Source organism: Anarrhichthys ocellatus, unplaced genomic scaffold, assembly GCF_004355925.1.
Source record: "Anarrhichthys ocellatus isolate YVR2014 unplaced genomic scaffold, GSC_Weel_1.0 scaffold7, whole genome shotgun sequence".
NCBI classification, from domain to species: Eukaryota; Metazoa; Chordata; class Actinopteri; order Perciformes; family Anarhichadidae; genus Anarrhichthys; species Anarrhichthys ocellatus.
In genome coordinates, this window is record NW_022280037.1 from 5879350 (window position 1) to 5898841 (window position 19492).

Sequence of the window (19492 nt, forward strand, 5' to 3'; positions counted from 1 at the left end):
TGACAGCCTGAAGGCTCATGAAATATCATGAAATGAGCATGTCTTAAAATGCAAATCATGTTCTCTGTGTATGAAAGGAAGAGAATTGCGCTTCCCCACCATGAAAGAGGAGACAGTACTGGAAACGGACAGCAAACTGACATTGGAATAGAGCGGGAGGATGTGTTTTTCCATTTGCCAGTGAGTGCAAGACTTCATTTTCCAGTGAATACATTTATATAATCAGTGTGTATGGAAAATGAATGAATGAAGGCCTTAATGAGTCCGACACTTGGTTACATGTTTGTCATGTGACAGCTCAATCCACAGGCATCCAGCTTGAACCTTCAGGTTTTTTTACACGAGCAGTGTCAATGTCATACTGGAGCTGCGTAATTGTGCGAGCAATTCAAAATTGGGGTTGCCAATCAGACCTGCTGTGGGAAACTGGCTAAGTATGAACCTCATACATGATTCAGTGAGCCTCGTACAGTATACTGAACACACAGGAAGAGAAGACACAACACAAACATAATCAGCTCAGAGGATCATCCAGAGTTCGGTGCAGACTTGCTGGCATATACTGTGAGCCTGTTATATTTCTGTTGGGTGAAAATGTTCTGTAAAATATATCATTCATATTTTGGTGAGACTCGGTAGTTGACTAATTTTGTGTTCCCGTGCTGTTAATGGTTCTGAATGAAGACAAAAGTCATTGAACTGTACTGGGGTCAAAGAAATCGTCATCCTATCTGATGCCATAGAAGCCAAATAAACAATATTTATTTATCCTCAGAAATTGGTCATAGGTGCAGATAGAACCGTTACTCGGTTCGGGTCTTGATCGCGGTCCGCCATTATGTGATGCCTGCCCTATAGTTTAGCAGTATCCAATATCAAATTGTTGCAATGGCAAAATTTGTAAGAGGAACAAGGAGTCAATCCCAGTGAAAATTGGTGCGATCTCTCTGTTGCATTCAGTCTATTCATTTCAGCGAGTCTGGGTTGAATATAGGTTGCGCTGGTGGAGTTGGAGTCCTTTTTCATTATACCACAGGAGAGTGCAGAAAGCTAAATGGTTCATTTTGGAGTTATTTGCTCCTTATTATCACTATATCCTGATTTTCATCAATATTTAGGGCAAAAGGAAGGCAGAGCAAAGAAAAATCCTGGTTCGACATGCAAATAGCCGATACAATTGAAAATGTTTAACCAAGCCTTCCAACACCCTGAGGGCATTTTCCAATGCCTGCAAATACAAGCAATAGTAGCAAAATCGAGCACATGGAGGCTCAAACAGGCTCTACAGCAGTGTTCTTATTATGTTTGTGTGAGCTCAATTTTTAACCATTTTTGGAACCTTTATTTGTTTGATCCTTGTGGTAATTATGACAGCAGATTTATCAATTTTCCATGGTTTGTTTTCTTTTTTTGTAATTCCCATTTTTGTCTCTTTGCGAGACAAATCAATCGAGGATTTTGTTTTTTCTTATGTCAGCATAAACAACCTTTTATAGACGATGCCTTTGCCAGGCCGTAGAAAACAGTCTATTTGGTTGTAAAATACATTTTCAGTGGCATCCGTATACCAAAGGAAAATATATATCTGTATTGATATTTTTGTGTTTTGATGCACATTACCAGATGATAACCTCAGCCTGTTTATGGTTGTAGACCACCAAACACACCAAGAGCTGTAAATATGAGGTGACATGAACAGAGAGATAACTAATTCATTGGAAAGTTTTGGTGACCTGCTATTCTGTGCTGCACAAACCCGCAGGGGAAAACAAGTTTGACTGACGACTCATAATGCACTTTATCTGTGCTGGGAGGATTTAGTTATGTTCTCTGGAGAATTATCAGTATAAGAGCATTAGTTTTAACTACAATTTGACAGCATCCATCATAAATAACAAAGAGGAACATGATAAAGTTCAATCAGGATAGACACCACAAGTAAACACAAAGGCAGACACATGGCCTTTTGATTGATAAGGATAAAACCTTATAAACAGAAGCTATTAGTAGCCGAAGGGGCACTGACACCAGTGGCCATGGAGTCGTGGAAGGACGAAGAGGCAATGACTGCAATTAGTACAGAGAGAAATACAACAAGTAGTAGTGAGGACACTTATGTCCTCTGTAGACTCACAAGTCAGTCTCTAAACATTCCGCTCAACTTGAGACTGATTAAAGAGTTTCAAGAGATTAAAAAAAGCAATCCAAAGTCTTTAGTGCCGCCCTTTGTATTGTGGTGACGACATGCAGATATTGTGTGCTTGAAAACAATGTTGTATCAGAAACGCAGAACTGTTGTTGCAACAGCTGCTATGCTGATGATGTTTAAATAAATAAATAAAAATCTCGGCGCTCTCCTTTCGCCAGTAAACGGCCCAAGAATGTAATTTGCGGTAGCAAATTTTATTCCTCCAGAATATAATCCCTCCCTGCTCTCTCCTCCGGAGCCACGTCCAAGACGATATTGACCAATAACGGCACGTTATCCTCTTGTTGCACCCCGTACATCCCCACTCATGTAGATAAACCGTTGTTATTGGTCCAAATCCAGGACATTTAATGGGAAAAGGTTTGTTAGCGGTCGTTCTCATCGCTGTTCTATCAACAATTTTGCATTTAGAAATCAGTCAGTATATTTTGAGGGGAAAATGTTAAACTGAAACTTCGGTGACTGGACTGATTAAAAATGCTTGTGTTTGTAGTACCCATTTTAAAACTCGATAAACACAAAACTGTCATTAAGCCTTATTATATACTATTAATCCATTTCATTAATCCATAATCCATTAATGTGCCTGTCTCTTTAACGGTGCAGCGGCTCATTTTATCGTCTGAAAGAGAAACCAGATCTGCACCTGAGACCACGTTTGGCCTGAGAGGTACACGTTTACATTTTTCAACAATTAAGATGTGTACTTTGAATGTTAATAAGGTGCCACAATGCAATACAATGTTTTTTTGTTGGTGAATGTTTAGGTTAGAGAATAAAAGAGCTGTGGACATCACTGCACATTTTCTGCTTAGTCTCAGTTGATTTAGCGAGAGTTTTCGTTTTTATTTAAAATAAAAAATGATATATTATATAAGTGTATTGTAAGTATGCTGTATGCTTTGCCGACGAGGAAAACGCTACAGAGACGTCAATACCAGCGTCAAGTTTCAAAAAGACTCGCCGGGATCAGGCTGTTCTAGGCAGGCACCGTGAGCACTGAGCCCCTGGTGCTGGCGGGGTTTACTGCCGATATAAGGCTGTTCTAGGCGGGTAACATGAGCGCTGAGCCCCCGGTGCTTGTTTACTGCCGGTGCTGCTAGCAACACCTCACATCTCCGAAATCGTCGGAGCAGATTTTTAAATCAGCTGAATTTTGACAAACTGACCACAGATTTGATGCTTAAACAACTAACTTCTCGCCTAAAAACATCCTAAAATGACTTTCTGTGACTTAACAGTAGCATTTCGAAAGTTTCAACTTCCTGTTGAAACTTTCTCCTGATTTCTCCTCCGCCATTGTTTGCTGGTGCAAAATGCATTCTGGGATATTTGTCTGTCCCAAATACAGAGAATGCTTCATTGTGAAGATTCTAAGAATTTGTTAAAGGGTGGAGACATGGTACTTCGGCCAATTTCGATCCTTCGCTGTGAATGAATAAAGTGATGTAACTTGACTCCACATGGTCAGATCTTTTCCAAATTTCACATGTTTGATGAGACTCCAGTCTTGAAGACATCTGCAGGCCAATTATGAATAATAGTCATAGCGCCACTTACTGGTAACAGGAAGTTAAAGTCTCTATACTTTGGCTGAAAAACGAAGGTGCTTTTGAGGGGCTAAAAATGCTTGAAACATAGCCAAACTTGCCACACAGCTTTAAAGCCCAAAATGTAGTTATCTGATATGATTTGAATGCTTCAGAGTGGCAATTCGGCTCAATAGTGCCCCCTACAAAAGTTTCACGAAGAAGCCCTTGCAGTACGTTTGACCTAGACGTACAAAATTTGGTGGGCACATGTATCACACGTCGACTTAATAAAAGTCTCTTGGGGCCATGCTCTAAACCCAACCGGAAGTCGGCTATTTTTAATTTTGGGTGAATTTCACGTGTAGTTTTTTTCCATTTCCAGGCGCTGTAATTCTGTAACAAACTCCTCCTAGGGAATTGATCAGATCAACTTCAAATTTGGGCAGTACAATCTAAAGACCTTTGTGATGAAAAGTTATCAAAAGCTTGAGGTTTCATGGAACGGTGAGGGCGTGGTGTGGCGGCCATTTTACAGGGTTCGCCATCATCCATCAAGCTGTTGTAACTCGACTGTACTTTGTCAAAACTGTCCCAAACTTTACATGCTTGAAAAGAGTCATGGCTTGAGGACTTCTGCATGCCAATATTAACTCATAGTCATAGCGCCACCTACTGGCAACCATGGCAGTAAGCAGGATTCTGTAAATACAGCGGTTCAAACACTGAACTTATTAAAAGAGTTCGTGGGCACACCACCAGAAAAAGACTTCTCTGATCTAAATATGTGGAAAGCGAGATGTTTGAAGTGCAAAAACTGGATAACAATAGTTTTCAAATTGCGCTTGTACATGGAGTTTTCATTAATAGTTCAGTAAATAGTTTTTGTTCGTTTTGAAGCCAAGCTGTAATCCAAAATAATTGAATGCAACCAAGTCCAATTCATATTATAGATTATACTACATCGGCTCACCTTTTAGCTTAAACTTCTCGACCAAAAAAAAAAAAAAATTCACATGGAACTATACATTCTGCCATTTCTCTTCGACTCTTCCCGCTTTGAGTCACTCAGCAGTCGGTTTTGAGAACTGCTTTTACGTTTATAGTCTGTCATGTTCAAATACTATTGGGCATAGTCACATATTCTGTTTTTTGTTCATCGTTACAGGCTTACCCTCAATACATTCAGTGCTTAAGACCTGGCAAAATGATCTTGCTAAGCCGCTGTTCAACATTACATTACATTACAGTCATTTAGCAGACGCTTTTATCCAAAGCGACTTACAATAAGTGTATTCAACATCGGTTTTCGAGAGAACAACTAGTCACCAGAAGTAATAAGTGCATGTCCTTTCCTCAAACAAGCATCTAAGAGCATAAACAAGTGCCAACGTACAGTGCAGAAACAAACAAATGCAATAAGTGCCACAAACTAATATGAAAACGATAAGTGCAATAAGCTAGTATGAATACAATGGATGCTAAGTAAGTGCTAAGCGGAAGGCTAAGGGTAGGCCTTCTTGAAGAGGTGAGTTTTCAGCCTGCACCGAAAGATGGGCAGCGACTCTGCCGTCCTGACGTCAGTGGGGAGTTCACTCCACCACTGAGGGGCCAGGACAGAAAACACCCAAGACCGGGTCGATCGGCCGCAGGGACCTCTGAGCGACGGGGCAACCAGTCGCCCCGAGGCAGCAGAGCGAAGTGGTCGGGCGGGGGTGTAGGGCTTGACCATGGCCTGGAGATAGGAAGGAGCTGTTCCTTTCACTGCCCTGTAGGCTAGCACCAGAGTCTTAAACTGGATGCGAGCTCTTACAGGGAGCCAGTGTAGAGAACGGAGAAGGGAACTTGTGTGGGACAACTTAGGGCGATTGAACACCAGGCGAGCTGCAGCTTTCTGGACAAGCTCCAGAGGTCTAATGGCCGACGCCGGGGCTCCGGCAAGTAGAGAGTTGCAGTAGTCCAGGCGGGGGATGACAAGAGCCTGGATGAGCACCTGCGCCGTCTCATCAGTGAGGAAGGGGCGAATCCTCCTGATGTTGTAGAGCAGGAATCTGCAGGAGCGTGTAACCGATGCAATGTTTGCTGAGAACGACAGTTGGTCGTCCAGGGTCACACCCAGGTTTCTCGCAGTTCGAGTTGGCGTCACCACGGTATCATCAATGGTGATTGACGGGTCTCGGTGCGGGCAACCCTTCCCCGGGAGGAACAGTAGCTCGGTTTTGTCCAGGTTGAGCTTGAGGTGGTGTGTTGTCATCCACTTCGAGATGTCAGCCAAGCACACAGCGATGCGTGCCTCCACTTGAGTGTCCCCAGGGGGAAATGACAAGACCAGCTGGGTGTCATCGGCATAACAATGGGAAGAGAAGTCATGCGAGCGAATTCAAGCGAGCGAGTTCAACACAGGAAATACGTCTAACTAGTGCACGCAGTGTATGATGGTCAGAAATGCACGACGCGGGGGTCCGATCAATGCTGCTTGCAGCTTTAATTTGTTTTTATGATTAAATTTGGAGGAAAATGTTCACTGTATGTTGTTTTTGTTTGTTGCAGTGTTTGTACACAAAATCTACAGCCTCCATCTTTGATCTGATCCTGAGAACAAGACGATGGGTAACTATCTGGATGACGTGAGTAGGCGTAACGAGAGTAGAGCGAAGATGGAGAAGGAGAAAAAACTGGACGATTTCAGGAAGAAAATCCCCAAGGGTCTAGACATGACCGTAGACAAGAGCGTTGTGATATTCACCAGTCTTTCTGCTTCAGACGGTCTGAGACAACACTACGAGAAGAGGAAGATGGAGGCAGGCGACTGTGCCCCGGACTGGATCAAGAGTCTGGCGGAGAAGATGGCTGGCTTAAGTTCAGCTCCGGTACTGGCCGGACTTGGCGCGTTCGCCGTCGCTGTCTACATCGACACAGTTTTCTTCAGTCCTCCCGAGGAGAGCACGAAGAACGCTCTGCGAAGCGTGTTTGCCGATGAGAAGGCCTCGGAGGTCTGGGATCAGATCGATGAGTGCCTGAAGAGATGCGTGATGCACCTTTGCGACAACAACAAGCTGACAGGTGACATCGAGCGGATCGAGTACCTGCTGAGTGCCGCCCTCACCAAGCTGAAGAACTCCATGGTGAGGGACGGGCATATGTCGTCCTCGGCTCTGAAGGCCTGGGTGAACGGGGCGGCCTTCCACATCCAGATGCTGATTCACCTAGTGAGACTCGGAGGGATTCGGACCTGCAAACCCGTAGAGACACTCCTCTCGACTTACCAGAGCGACCTGGAGACGCTGCTCACCGAGCACAAAAAGATGGTCCGGGCAAAGTGCAAATTCAAGGATATTCAAGCCTACATGGAAATCAGGTGGAGATTTCTGGTGGATGAAGATTCAGTGCGGCACGATCTTGAGGACAATATCCCCGTCGAGAAATATTTCGAGGTTTATTATGATCAAAGGTACGACAGACAGAAGGCTGAGATCCAGCTGTACTTCAGGGACGTCAGTCAAAACCTGCAGAAGCTGGTTGAACAAAGAGGCTCCTTTAATGTCTAATGAGAGAGAGGCTGACAGATCTGAAGACCAGAAGAACGTGACCGTTATCACACTGGAGCATCTCATTCCTTCGTGACATCAACATAACTAAGAGCTGCTGTGGTTGTACTAACAACATGCTTCATATTGTTGAGGTATCCGTCAAAAATGACAGAGACATACTACACCCAAAACATATATCTCTATTTTTCTATAAAATAATTGATACAGCAATTGAGTAATACAACATAGGACGTAACAATAGTTCCTATCGCATATAAAACCAAACAAAAATCCATATTCATAAAAACAAATTGTACAAATAATAATATATAAACAAGCATATTAAAGCTACTGCAGATGTAAAAACAAAAGCAGTTAATTTACCAAAGCTGTTGTTAACTTAAAGACAAAGTCCATCCTCCTTTCTTTGTTAACAAAGAGTTTAACCTCACGGTTATTCAGTACATCAGTGCGTTTTAGTTCCAGTAAGAAGTAATTCTCGATTCATGGACGCCAGTGATGACAGTCGAGCCTCCCCAGTTGTATTTCCTGAATATGATTTAATGTGTTTGAGGGCTGAAAATGTCCGCTTGACAGAGGCAGTAGATATTGGGATTGTCACCGCCCAACATGTCACGCTAGCCCACTGAACAATCACGTATGGCTAGGCCAGCTAGCAGGCTCTGACATGTCAAAGAATACGCCCAACATGTCAAACTAAAAATCTGATTGGTTGAAGACTATGACAATCAACAATATCGTCCCCATTTACTTAAACTGCAAAGGGATTCACTTGTAATTCTGAAGGCCTCCAGGAAGATTTTTTTTAACCTAGCAACAGCATAGGGGCGAAATCTGATTGGATAAAAGCTCTACTTAAAACAAGCTGTGCTTTAAGCAGGCCAACTGAGGAAGACGGTAGCTATGCAATGAGATATTTAGCTAATGGGAAATAATATTTAGAATACATGTACTGTATTTATGAAAAATAATTACATTTTAAAATAGCTATAACTTTGTGATTCTCTAGGCCAGCAGAGAAGGCTTTGCTGGCACTGACGACCCACCACTGGTGCACAGCAACAAGAAGACGGGAAGCGGCAGAAGTCTATATAATCCCTGTCTGTCCCTTGGCTATTTTTCACAGTTTAATACATTCAATGATTGTCTTTTATGGCTTAGCACTTCTATGGTAAACATACTGTAAACATATTATACATTCCATAAGTAAATATATTGTGACATTTTACCATATTTTGACTTTCTTATTATTGTGACACTTCTACTCACCACTTGGGGTGCTATTTAATCATGCTTATAATGTTTTTAATACTGAAATCCTTCACAAAAGTGTTAAAGTTAAGTTAAAGTGATCATCTTTGAAGATTCATGTGTTTTCAAGTGGACTGATTTTCCCTCTCGGTGTTGACAGACGAATAAATCCATCAGTAACAAGAACTAAGGTGTCGTGTATTTCCTGGAGTGAGTGATAGGAGCGTTACTACTGTAATGTATTTGTAGATGTTGAGCTTCATTTTTACACAAAACAAATAATAACCTGTAGCTGTGGCGTCATAATGAGGTTATTAGGAGGTGGTTCAACTGTAGTAGGACAACACTGAAGGCCCAGGTATAAAACACATGGCCCACCACTGCGTTAAGGTATCTGACGGGTTTCGCCAAATTTCTACCAAATAAATGTATTTAATATGCCACTAAATATTCGGCTACTTGCTAAGGTATGCTACCCACTCACTACTTGCACACGGATTTGGAAAGTAGATTTATTTAGGTTGCATTTGCGATCTTTGGTGGTTAATGCCTTTGCATAGCTTATTGCATCATTTACCTCCGGATCTTCAATGGCAAAGACAAAGTGCCATTACTGGGTTTAATCTCCTGCTGATCCTTTTTCTGATTAATCTGATTGATCAGTGTGAAAGGTTTAGAGTGTAATTTTGTCTCCTAAAGCCCAGAGCCTAAGGGATAATTCTGCCATCATGATTTTGCATTTAAAAAACAAATAAACAAGCCATTAATTGTGCAAACCTGCTCTTTTAAACATATTATTGAGGTGAATTCAATCAGGCTTCTTGATTGTACATGCGAAGGGAGCAGAGTACTGAACGCTTGTGTTTCACAGATTGCATCATGTTGGCCTTCAAAGTCTCGAGGTCTGGCTTCGAAATGCTAATCGCTGTTGAAGGCAATCTGACAGAAATAAGGTGGATTTTTAATTTTTCTAAAATCTCTTAGAAGTTTACATTTTGATGAAGACAAAGCTTTCATGTGACAGCAGTGTGGGTGTGACAGTGTGCCAAGTCGCCATACAACAAGCGTTGAGTCATCGCGATGGCCGAATAATCGGGTGGATAAGAAGTGTGGGAAGCAGAGACGGCCTACATTCACCTCGCGGTGACCACAACCAGCTGTTACGTAACCGTCATCTTCACCCACTGAAACTTTGTGCCGTTTCCAGAGTAGGAACTGAGTGACAGGCCTTTGAGGTTACCAATAACCAGGGGAATGAAGTGGGCTGTTTTTAAATCAAATCTTATAAACAGCATCTTTAGGTTTGATTTCCATTTGAAATGATCACTTTGGAAATGCGCTTTGGGATTCATAGTCGACACACAGTTTGAGTCATTGCCTCAAAACTCCTGGGCATTTATTTATTCAGAAGCTATTCCTCAGGCTTGTTTATTAAGCAATTAATTAGAGCACTGCTGGAACTGATGACTGAGGTTATCATTGTTTTTCTTGTTTTGAGGCATCTCATCCTCGCACACAAAATAAATAATCCGTGGAGAAGCATTTGCTGTGAAAGGCCAAAGTAAGGTGATAAAAGAGAAGTGCAACATTATGCAGTCCTTCTTGACATTTACATTCTCCTGAAACTAACATTTTCAAGAATATTGTTCATAAAATGAATATATAATAATATTATTATTTCATTTTCCCTCAGGGATAACACTTTTAAGGCAGTGAGAGTTACCTTTCTATACCAGGGGAACAATAAAACACTCCAACATTTTATTCTCCTCGGTATGCTCTTTTTCTGTAGTGCACAAGGTTAACTACTCTGAGTATTATCCAGCCATCAAAGGTTCAGGCCAGGGGCAGCTTTGAGGTTTGGGAAGGGGAAAGAGGAAAAGTGCAGACACATAACATAAATATTCTATCGCTATAACTATTTTAGAGGTACTCGCCATGTCTTTCTCTGCAGTTGTATTATAAAAAAACATACCTTTATCTTCACAGATGTATCTATTCTGCCTTAAAAAGGCAAACAGCAGAAACGAAAGCAACCGTGAATGTAAGAAAATATATTTTTTTCTCTTAAAATCTGCACATTTCTATCACATGATATATTTTATAAGGAAAAACAGATAAAGTCGAATTCTGGTTTTAACTAATTTCTAACCAAATAAGAAGTTACTGCATTTTGGCTTTGTAGGGCAGTCTTGTCTCAAAGCGTGTCCAAGTTCACTCTTTATTTGTTTAAAAAAGTAGATAATAATGGGACAATGGAAATAGACATTTCTTATGCTAGTAAACAAGTAAATATAGATAATGGTTATCAATGGTGCAGACTGTATGAACATGACAATAAAGCACGATGCTTATAAACTTGTGTCTCACTGCTACGTCTGTCCTTTTTCTGCCATCCACGTTGCTTTGGCAGCAAGGCAAATCTAATGTCCTTCGCTCCGGTCACATCCTTCAGCTGCTCTCGGGGGATCCTACGATGTTCTTAAGTAGATGGAATATGTAATCCTTCCAGTGTGTGCAAACTGCCCTGGGGTCTTTTCTCCACTGAGCATGCCTGGAATACTTCAACAAGTTCCCAAACTGTCTCAACTGGTTTTGTTTAACATGCAGTGAGTGGTGAGAGTTCCCCCTGATATCTGTGCTCATCTCGTTCCTTAGGGGGAGACAAGTCTCTGTGAGAAGAAAACTCATTAAGCCTCTTAAATGCATGATCTCTTCCTTTCAGTCACTACTCAGATCTCATACCTAAAGGTTGTAACCACAGAGAAACTGACAAATCGGGCGCTTCTTTGTCTAGCTTCCCCACGGCTGTTTAGCTGTAGCTTCATCCTTCACCTTTTTCATCATGCTCTCTTGCATTGTTCTCTTTCGTTTTTTGGGATTATTCAGTTTTTTTCTGGTAACAAAACATAACACATGTGTACATTTGACAAATTAACCAGTTAGTCTCCATCCTTGAGGTATTTTAAAAACATTTCTGATCAATGTCACCTTTAATGGGTTTATCCTTGTGGATGTTAAGATGGGAAAAAACAACTACAGCTGCATTTCTCACCGGCCACCAATTTTTTTTCAGTCCTCTGAATGCAGTAATGAACCCATTGCGGCTTAGCACACTGTAATAAGACGAAAAGAAGATGCCGCAACAAAAGATTTATGTTTTATTGGAGGTGTTTTCAAACAACAATTTTACCGTAACTGGAGAAAAGCTTTTAAGACTGAGGACTAACTGGTTAGTCAGGGCTCAAAATACTACGTGCAAATGCACAGTAGTCCATGTAAAATGTTAGCATGTGCATGAAATTGTCAGCTCTACATGCACCGCTGCATGTAACTTGGTACAAAACATATGTTGTGCAAGCTGTCAACTCTCACGTATTGACATATTCGTGCTGTTATCCACATGTTGCCATTTTCATTTACTTAGGTGAAAGCTAAGCATAGAAATAAAGGTCCATCTTCACAGAATTCAAACGCACTCCCGTGGCCAGGGCAGTGAGGGTTAGCCCTGTTAAATCCCCCCATGACCTTAGCATGACACCGGCAGCAGCCTGCGTTACCGCCAACTGTGCTCTGGAATGACTTATACACAGCCGTGTCTAAATCTTTTCTCATTAAACTGAGTATGGCAGTATCATGAAAAAAAATAGATAATGTAGTTGTTTGTGTACTGGTTTATAGAATCATTTAAAAACGTTGATATAATATAAAAAGAAGAGGAGAGCCTACGCAGCCTTGAGGAGCTCCAGTACTTATAACGTGTACGTCATAGAGAGCTGAGTTAACCTTCACTTGCTGTTATGAAAAATTCATGATTGATTAGGGGTCCATCTCCATCTGTTTCAGCTTGGATCTGAGGGAGTATGGCATTAAATGCTGAGCTACAATCCATAAACATTTGTCCAGCAAAAGCTGTAGGATTTTCAAAAGGCTTTATGATAAATAGTAGTAGTGAGCATCATCATAAGTAAATTGGTAGGGGTCAAAGAGATGCACTGATATGCTTAAGATCAGGCCAAATAACCATGGTGAATATGGAGATGTTTCTTCTTTCCTAGGAAAGGTTATAGTGGAATACAGACTGCATCTTCAACCTGCCGAAAAATGTATCCCCCCCTCTATAATTCACATATGTTAAATCCAACACAATTTTATGTTGCTATTTTTTATTGACCTAGGACAAATCAATGCGTAGGTCCACCTTAACTGAATGCATGTATCGACTGACGCCGTCAAGGGCACATTACCCATCAGAGGGTAAATACCTTAAGAGGCTTTCACACACTGTAAATAATGGGTTTCAGAGCTCAGTGGTGCCGTGAAGTTGTTGCGCTTCTATGCGAAAGGCCTTTTAGCATGTCTCTGGCACTTGGAGCGTCCATAAAGGACAAAAAAAGACTTGCGCATCACACATTAAATGAATCATTTCCATAACCGGTTTGTTGAGAAGCGCAATGGATTTCTGCTCAAAATGTCCCAGACTATGACCATACTGTATACAATTTGATGTAGTTACACTGCAGAGCTCAAATTATTTTGTAACCGATTGAAGATGCCCTCATTTTTTAACTCTCACAAATTAAATTAATAATTGTTTTTATTCTGAGGTGTAACATGTTCAATTTAACCCAGTTCGGGCTATATGCCCTTGTAAGTTATTTTACTGTAGAGATAAAATGAAAAAGAAAGTCAGCTCAAATGACATAATTAAAAAATAATACATTGAAGATTTCCTCATATTGAAATGTTGTAGTGGTCGATGTTGATTGTTGGATTTCTTTCGGTCAGATTGCAGCCGTGGTGGAAGTGCTGAGGCAGAAGGTGCAGTGAAAAAAATGTTTGAGCAGGTAATAAAAAACGGTCTATGTCATTGTAAAGGTTACATGTGCATGTACATAGAAAAATAAACTATTTCAAGTCATATTGGTTTCGCAAATGTATGTTTGGTTAACTGCCACACCTTCACCAAAGAGCAGTGCACAGCTGCTTCCATGAACTTTTCTTTGGGAAGTATCCGAGTCTCCCACAACATGTACTGTAAAAGGAATCAACTCTCTGTAATAGAGTTAGATAAAAATAATTGTAGGAGAGGAGGTTTGAGTCAAGTCAGATAGATATGGTACTAGAGCTGTAGGTGCTGCAAAGCTGCTTTCATTGAGCTAAAAAGTAATAGAGGTTGCATTAACTTCTGCTGTATAGTTTCCAGAGGAAAAGAGAGTATTTTTCTGTTTGATAACAGAAGACAACTGTCCTTTTTGAAAGACGAGCGTTGAAGTGAGGCTACAGATAGCTGACTCCATTCCTGCCTTGGTGGGTAATCAGATCACAAGCGATCAGATTAGTTTGATACACAAAAATGTGGATGAACAAAAAGGAAGAAATGTGTCTTTATGTGTATTTTAAATGTTGAAACCGCACAGCGATGATGGCAAAGACATGTGCAGTTCAGTCTCACATGTTTCTGAATCCACCACCTGCAGCATCTGACACATTTTTAATAAGACAAGTCATCTCTTCCTTTCCTGGATGTCCGCTGATCAGCAGTCAGTTAATTTCCTGTGCGGTGTGGAGTAAACAGACCCCACACTAATGCACACACATCCATCTACACACCTGTACACACATACACACACACGCATGCACAGACACACACAGGAAAGTAAATACACACTGGAAATGAGTCCAGAAAAAGGCTTTCATCAACAACATCCAAACACTAATTACAAAGCAGAGGAAAAGTCACGTAATTTCCATGTGCAGCGCTGGATTCTGATGCAAATCTGCCAATTACACGAAGCCTGTTGAGTAAAGGCGAAACACCATTCAGAATATTTATCTTTTAGATTGAAGGATTACTGACGACGCCTGCTACTACAGTATGTACGCCTGCATCAATTTTTCACTGCGTCTCTCCCATTCCAAGACAAGCCCTCATTCTCCCTGCAGGTTTACAAAGCCAGTGGCGGCGCCAAAGATTTTCTTTTGATAATGCTATGGTGTTGAAGATATATTTTATGATGACAGACATTCAAAGCGTCATCCAAAAACCTCAATAGAAGCTTCAAATGTAAATAAAATGACAATTGGTACAGCCCAATTAAAATACCACGCACGGCGATTTGAGTGAAGTGAGGTGAAATCTGAGTTGAGCACGGAGTGATATTGCGTGGAGCGGGAACGAACAGCTCCTTATGAAAACTCATGTGCATGCACTCTCACAAACACGCTCAAGAAAATATTAAAAATCAAAACATTTTAATAAACCACAGAAACGTTTTGGAGGTACTAGGGCTATCCTAGCTACAGCTACCAAGGCCCTCCCTGGCGTCACTTATGTACAAAGCTTTGTAAAGGAACACAAAGAGATGTGCACACACGCACGCACACACTGATTTCACACACGATCGAGCTCATTATATTCTGGTGGAGATAATATCACATTATGAAGCACCATAAGGCCAGCCACACGGAAGGCCCTGTCACTCATAGTGCAGGACCTGGAGGGGGTGGAGGAGAGTAGATGGGCATCGGAGGAATGTAGTGAGCGAGTAGGTGTGTAATGATGGAGAAGATTGGATAGGTACAGCAGTCATGAAGATATTTATAAACAAGGGGAAGTACTTTGAAAAAAATGTGATATCTAACTGGGAGGCAGTGCAGTTTCTGAAGGGTAAGGGTGATGTGCTCCCTGGGCCGCATGTGGCAGAGAACACTTGCCGCTGAATTCTGGACAAACTGTACCGTAGTCTTTTTGACCCCCCATGGGTACACCAAGAAGAAGGGCATTACAGCAATCTAGTTGGGATACAATAAAGGTGTGCATCAGAGTCTGATAGCTAACACACGGCTTGTTGAAAAAGGATAAAAAGTTGTGTAAACATTCAAAGGCTCTGGTTTTTAGCACACCATGCACTGACGATCACCAGAGGCTTAATTTAAAGCTTGTTTCCAATAACATGTCCCAACATGCGCATTCAAATCTCAGTTTGACTTGAACTGTCAAAATGTCAAGTGGATAGACCACATGTGACAGCCAGCTATAATAATATTCATGAATCAATGACGAGATAATGTACAATTAAACATCAACAGTGGATATTATTGACACCTGAATGTTGCGTCGCACTCAATGTTGCTGCCGTAAGGAATTGTGGGACGGCATTATCTCCTTTCCTTCGGTGAAGGATGGTCCAGTGTTCCCGATGATAAAGTAAGATAGGAAAAGAAGCATTGAAGCACCTTTCCTTTGTAATTTAGATAATTTGACCAGCTCTTATTATGGCTGCCACTAAAATACTTCTAACTCATTTCACTCGGTGAGTAACAAAAAAGACTATTTGTCCGAAGCATCACTCTTAATATCATTCCAGATCCAGCCACTCCCTCTTGCCCTGCAGTAACCTGTTTCTTGCTATTTCCACCACCTGACCTGTGCTGCCCACTCACTCACCTGCTCCTCATTTCCCCAATTAGTCGAGCAGCATACGGCCCCACACCGTTCACTCTATGCCAGGTCATCCAGTTTGCATCTGCTCTTGCTTTCCGGCATTGTTCTTCTGCCTGCCTGTTTAAGGAATTAAATACATTGTACTGGCTGTCTTTGTGTCACGCCTTTGGGTTCATGTGTTCTTTGCCTCAATCATTACATATAAGTATATAAATGTAATTGCTAGAACACAGGGTTGCCCGGATAATACTTCTGCATTTGGTGGACGGTAGAAAAGAGTGTCTTAAAGTAAAGCATAAATGGTTGCAGCATCCTGCTTGCCCCTTTAAGTGATAATAGTACGGACACAAACTAGACGCCTCTGGAAAAAAAGACACCATGACTAAACATCAACAATTCCTGCAGCACTGTGTCCTGTAAGAAAATATTATTGTAACATGACCAGGATTATATAATTCACAGGTTCTGCGTCCAACCAAAACATTGCTTTTGAGTCGACCCGCATTCTAGTGGTGGATTTCGGTTGCCTGAGGGCACGCATGTTTTCATCTACACAGTAGGAGGCTTTACTTTATACTTTTGGTTGTTAAATAAAACATGGCTCATACAGGAAATGGACCAGCAGGGCTTTTATTCATGGCTTAAGATGCTATTGACTGTATCTTACATTGGTGCAGTCTGTCCATTACTGCACATAGCGGATATCTGACTGGAGTATGAAATACAGCTAGGTAGGCAGATGTGAGTTTTTGCATCAATACAGCTGTAAGGTAGTTTAATCATACAGTGGAATTTGTGGCCTTGGGTTAACTCTACGCGATACAGTTCCAACTTCAACTTCAGCTACTTAAGGGATTGTTCAGTTTAAGGCTTTAGAAACTGATAAATGTTGCATGCAGCCAGCCTGTACCGTATATACAGTACACACAGCACTCATTCTCATCCCTTAACTTTGCCATTTGGAATGTGCTTATATTAAGCTTGCTTGTTGTTTCAAAGTTAATAAATATTTCATGAAGCGAAGTGGAAAAAAGCACGGGGTGCAGAAAATATGAAAAAGATAGAATACCTTTAGAGCACAGCTTTTACTGCAGCTGCAACCTATCCATATTACACTACTTTATGTTTTATCATTCCAGTTTTTAGAGATATGTAAAAAAAAGAAAAAATGGATTTGAATATCCACAAGCTTACAGTCACTTATCACTGTATTGAGGCTTCATCTGTGACAGTGGTGGGAGAAGTATTGGGATAATTGACTTAAAGGGTTTGTCCGTAGTGATGTTTACAAAACAACTTCACTGTAACTTCAGCTATTCTAATTGAAAAAGTTCAAGCAACTAGCTGGTGAACATAGAGGAGCATTTATCCTCTAAACTTCTAAACAGTCAGATATTTCCTGTAGGAGACCAATATTATAGTAAATATATTTATATATTGGTCAGGTGGCCAGAAACTCGGACTCAAATGAATGGTAATGTAGATCTGTCCACTGGATAGTAAACAACTCCAATACAAGCAAAAGTACTACACTGAACTTAAGTTAATGTACAGAAGTAGTATCTGCAAAATGCACTAGAAGTATCAAGTATAAGTTTAAAGTCAACATACACTTAACACATTATTATTAGTTTTTTATTTAAGTAATAAATGACTATACTAAACTATTCTGACTGTGAACAGCATTGTAACGTTGTAGCTGGTGGAAGAGAAGCTAACTTCATGTTTTTAATATAGTAATAGTATTATGCATCAATTCTCTTTAAGAGCGGATCATATGTGTTTCATATCAATAGGTGCTGTTTTGAGATGGTTTATTCCTTGTAAATAAACCATAATATATTATTGCAATGATTTAAGTCACTGAACAACATGAAATATGATCATTTACGTATATCTGTGCAGTCAGTTAGTCAGTGAGGAACGGTGGAGACCTTCGTTTCTTCTTCTTCTCTCAAGTGTCATAAATTTCCAGCCACTGGTGATTGCTCTGCTCACAGCCCACAAAACTTGGTGACACATTGAGACGTCCTCATTCAGTGAATCAGTCTCGCTGTCTTACGAGCAGTTAAAATCTTGTCTTGCATGACAAACCTGACACAAAAATTTACTAATACCCACTGGAGGCCTTGACTTCATTCGTCAGACTCGAGTTCAGACGGCTCCTCTGACTATCTTGGATTTTCTCATGATTACTTGAAGCCGAGGTAACATTTTTTAATGCCAAAAGACTTCGGGATTTATAGTTTCTTATCGCGCTCAATCAAAAGCTATATATCTATGAATTTCACCAGGGAAATTGATGATTAAGCGGCACTATTATAATCTTATGCCTATTGACACTTGAAAAAATGGCTACATTTCTAAAAGGGATTGATCGGGCTGATAGTAGGATGAAACCAATGACCCGCCATTTATCGGCGGGTTGTATGAGACACTGCCAACAATTCACGAATAGTTATGGATACAATGAAATACAAAAAGCTCATCATGCACCAAATATCTGAAGACTCTCTCTACATAACTGAATAATCAAAAGTACAAGTCATTTTCAACTGTACTGGTTTACTCCATTTCCTTATTGATTTTCATTCTACTATTTAAATCACATAAATGTAGCAGTAATAATAATTTGAAATCAATTTAGCCTATAAATACATGCAAATGCAGCACACACATAACAGACATTTATTTCTCAGGTTGAGGCTAACACTGAATTAAGGTACGCCAGCAATTTGTGGACTGTTTACATGAGTGTTAGAAACTATTTGTTAATTGTTAGATTGATATCAATTTAGCTGCTCTGTGAGACTGTTATGCTTATTCCAAAGAAATCCAATGTGCTGCATGAAAACTGAGGTCCAAAATTAGTTTTTTCATCTTTAGGCGTCTAAAAGATCACAAATATTTAGGAAATAATTCCTAATGCTGTGCTGCCAATAGATCTAGTTAATGTGATTCCAGTTATTACATGAGAAATCAAAAGTTGTATTAATGTTCATGTATACTTATTCAATTAGTATAAGCACAAAGTATTGTCAAATTGGTCAAAGTATTGGACAAATATCTGTTTTTATTCTCCTGGTAGTGGAAAAGTCAGGGGATCTCCAAAGTCATCAGGGTACATCTTGTGTGAACCATGAATTTCTCTACCAAATTTCATGCCAATCCATCCAATACAGTATTTGTCAAGATTTTTCGGGCTGGACCAAAGTGTTCAACCGACAGGCTACCATCCCTACCCTACAGCAGTGTTGCTAATATGGCTTGCAATGCCACACCTTTGCTGATTTCGGCTTCTAAAATGAATTTGCTGCTGTTATCTGTTGTATATTATTGTACATGTGATACCTTTAGGTTTTGGACCGTTGGATGGCCAAGAAAACTCATTTTAAGACATTACCGATGGGTAATGGTGATCAGCATTTTTCACTATCATCGTACTTTTCATTAGTTAGTTACAGCCCTAATTACAACACTCAATAAAATATTAATTTACAAACCC

The 19492-nt window shown here is 40.5% G+C and overlaps 1 protein-coding gene across 1 annotated transcript; it reads left to right on the forward strand.

The window, feature by feature from the left end:
* Positions 1–2844: 2844 nt before the first annotated feature.
* On the forward strand, positions 2845–7551 carry LOC116383800 (uncharacterized). Its single transcript, XM_031847897.1, has 2 exons — positions 2845–2879; positions 6289–7551. Exon 2 carries the CDS (start codon positions 6345–6347, stop codon positions 7284–7286), a length of 942 nt encoding a protein of 313 aa, XP_031703757.1. The 5' UTR covers positions 2845–2879; positions 6289–6344; the 3' UTR covers positions 7287–7551.
* Positions 7552–19492: the final 11941 nt, after the last annotated feature.